The 2296-nt window shown below is 36.4% G+C and overlaps 1 protein-coding gene across 1 annotated transcript in view; it reads right to left on the bottom strand.

Moving 5' to 3' along the window:
* The window catches only part of LOC128246317 (macrophage mannose receptor 1-like), an 8358-nt gene extending 6406 nt beyond the window's left edge, over positions 1-1952 (bottom strand). The window contains exons 1-3 of the mRNA XM_052964510.1: positions 1891-1952; positions 913-1026; positions 242-349 (exon numbers count right to left, since the gene is read on the bottom strand). Coding sequence (XP_052820470.1) covers positions 242-349; positions 913-1020 — 216 coding nt within the window. The 5' untranslated portion in view covers positions 1021-1026; positions 1891-1952. The remainder of the gene's footprint in view (positions 1-241; positions 350-912; positions 1027-1890) is intronic.
* Between the last annotated feature and the right edge of the window lie 344 nt (positions 1953-2296).

The raw sequence follows: 2296 nt of genomic DNA, 5'->3' as shown, positions 1-2296 counted from the left end.
TATGTTTGGATCGACAGTATTGACATTACAATGAGCATGTTTGGATCGACAGTATTGACATTACAATGAGCATGTTTGGATCGACAGTATTGACATTACAATGAGCATGTTTGGATCGACAGTATTGACATTACAATGAACATGTTTGGATCGACAGTATTGACATTACAATGAGCATGTTTAGATCGACAGTATTGACATTACAATGTCTATTGTTCACAGGGAGTTTTGTTAACTTTACCTGGTTTTCAAACTGTATGGACAACCACCCCGCGTTCCCCGTATCCGGTCCTTCTGGTTTACAATCGAACTCGTACAGGTACCCGATCAGGCTTCCCGTCTGTGACACCTGCGGGAATTAAAATTCACGGGAATTGAAAAGGGTGGTATTTATATAGAATTGGAAATGTATGCATTGCAAAAGGACGATTCGAAAACAAAATATGGCCATTAAAGATAATATTTAAGTAATTACGGTACGCAGAGCTCTATCGACGATACATAATACTTGATATACATGTACTTCATTTGATAAAAGCATCCTGAAAGTGTTAAGTACTTGCTATATATCTAACTGTGTCACATGGTAAACCGTGTGTCCGGTTTAATATAGCCATCACGTATTTAACCGTATTTGAATTGTATTTTACTCCTCCATGAAATAAATATGTAAGCTAGCCAAATGCTCGCTTACTGACAAAATTCCGAAGTCGTTCAATAAAATTGTGTCTTACTTAAATAACGACTAGAGGAAGATCCTATGTATATAATTTTTATATTACAATACTACATACGCAGAGTAACAAACCCTTATAAAAGGGTAAAAAGTAGCAACTGAGATTATATGAAAGTTTAAATAATTATAAATTCCCTAAAAAAGCAAATAAGTATTGATTGTATCTCGCATCATACCTCCCCCAACACCTCTTTTTCCACGTTGTAGTTACAGATGCAAGGATAGTCCGCATTGACCGCACTGTTGAAGAGCACAATAAACGCAAGCAACCACGTTACCTCCATGTTTGCCTAGGAAATAAATGGCATATACGGCACAAGAGCAAACAGTTACAATACCAACTTGAAAGTACATTAAAATATCAATAAATAAGGGGACACACAGTTTGCACCTGCCATTTGTGGCAATGAACCAGGGGCGGATCCAGGATTCACCGTTAGAGGGGGGTGTACATTAGGTGCGTGCCCATTTTACTTGCGCCCCTCCCACGAAATTTATTTGGTTTAAAGTGTTGGCAGTGGAGTTTGGTCTTCCCCCAAGAAAATTTTAACAATTTCTTGTCCAAAATGGTGCTTTTTGGGCGTATTTTATTACTTTTCTTCTCTTATATTGAAATAAAAAGTAAACTTGGACGATGTGTGAACCTGTCTAGTTCAGTGGTAGGCATACTCGCTTTTCACCAGGGAGTTCCGCCTTGGTGTATGTGAGTGTCGTTGGGTGTCACCAAGAAAGACAAGTATGGTTTCTCCGGGCACTCCGGCTTCCCTAATATCTCGCTTAACATCGTACCAACGAGAGTTACTTAGCATGAGGTAATATAACTTTCTACACAATCGTTGTAAAGTAAACACAGTTTAAAATATTGAACATGCTTATAAACGTAATGACTTTTAAAACATAAATACATGAACACTACAGGGACAACCCCAGTTGTCGAAATATACTGTTTAGAAGCACAAGGCAAGGGCCCAACCGACAATGAACTAGAGACACAAACGTATTTATATATATAAATATACCACTTAATTATCAAAGGAATTGAGTATTTTTTACATTCTTAATTTATATTAAACGCTATGTATCGGAAAGCGGCGTACCAACAAAAATTCTAGGTGGTTAGAAAATAACAAATTTTCTGGTACTTGATACTTTACCTATTCGCCTTTAAAATCCCAATGTTGTGTCAACAATAACAAGATTTCAAGCCATTTTTTTTTTAAATAGACTAAATTTAGTGGGGATTGGACACGTTATTTCATTTTGAACTTTTAAATGTTGATAAGGAAATCTCTTTCTGCACATATTTACAAACATTCGTATAACAGTAAAGCAAAATGAAGCAAATCGAACACGATACGTCTTTAGTGACTAGACGTGATTCCGGTCTGTCGACTAGTGTATGTGTATGTTGTTGTTGTTGTTGTTGTTGTTGTTTGTTTTTTTCAATTGTAGGTAACCATATTTTTGTACTACATACAAGTTTATATTGCATCAGTAGCTCAAAACTGACCCATTTTGTTTAACGTATTTTTATTTGGCCAGCTCTGAGGTAACTGTAGT

Source organism: Mya arenaria, chromosome 9, assembly GCF_026914265.1.
Source record: "Mya arenaria isolate MELC-2E11 chromosome 9, ASM2691426v1".
Classification (NCBI taxonomy): Eukaryota; Metazoa; Mollusca; class Bivalvia; order Myida; family Myidae; genus Mya; species Mya arenaria.
This window is presented reverse-complemented; position numbering and strand designations above follow the sequence as displayed.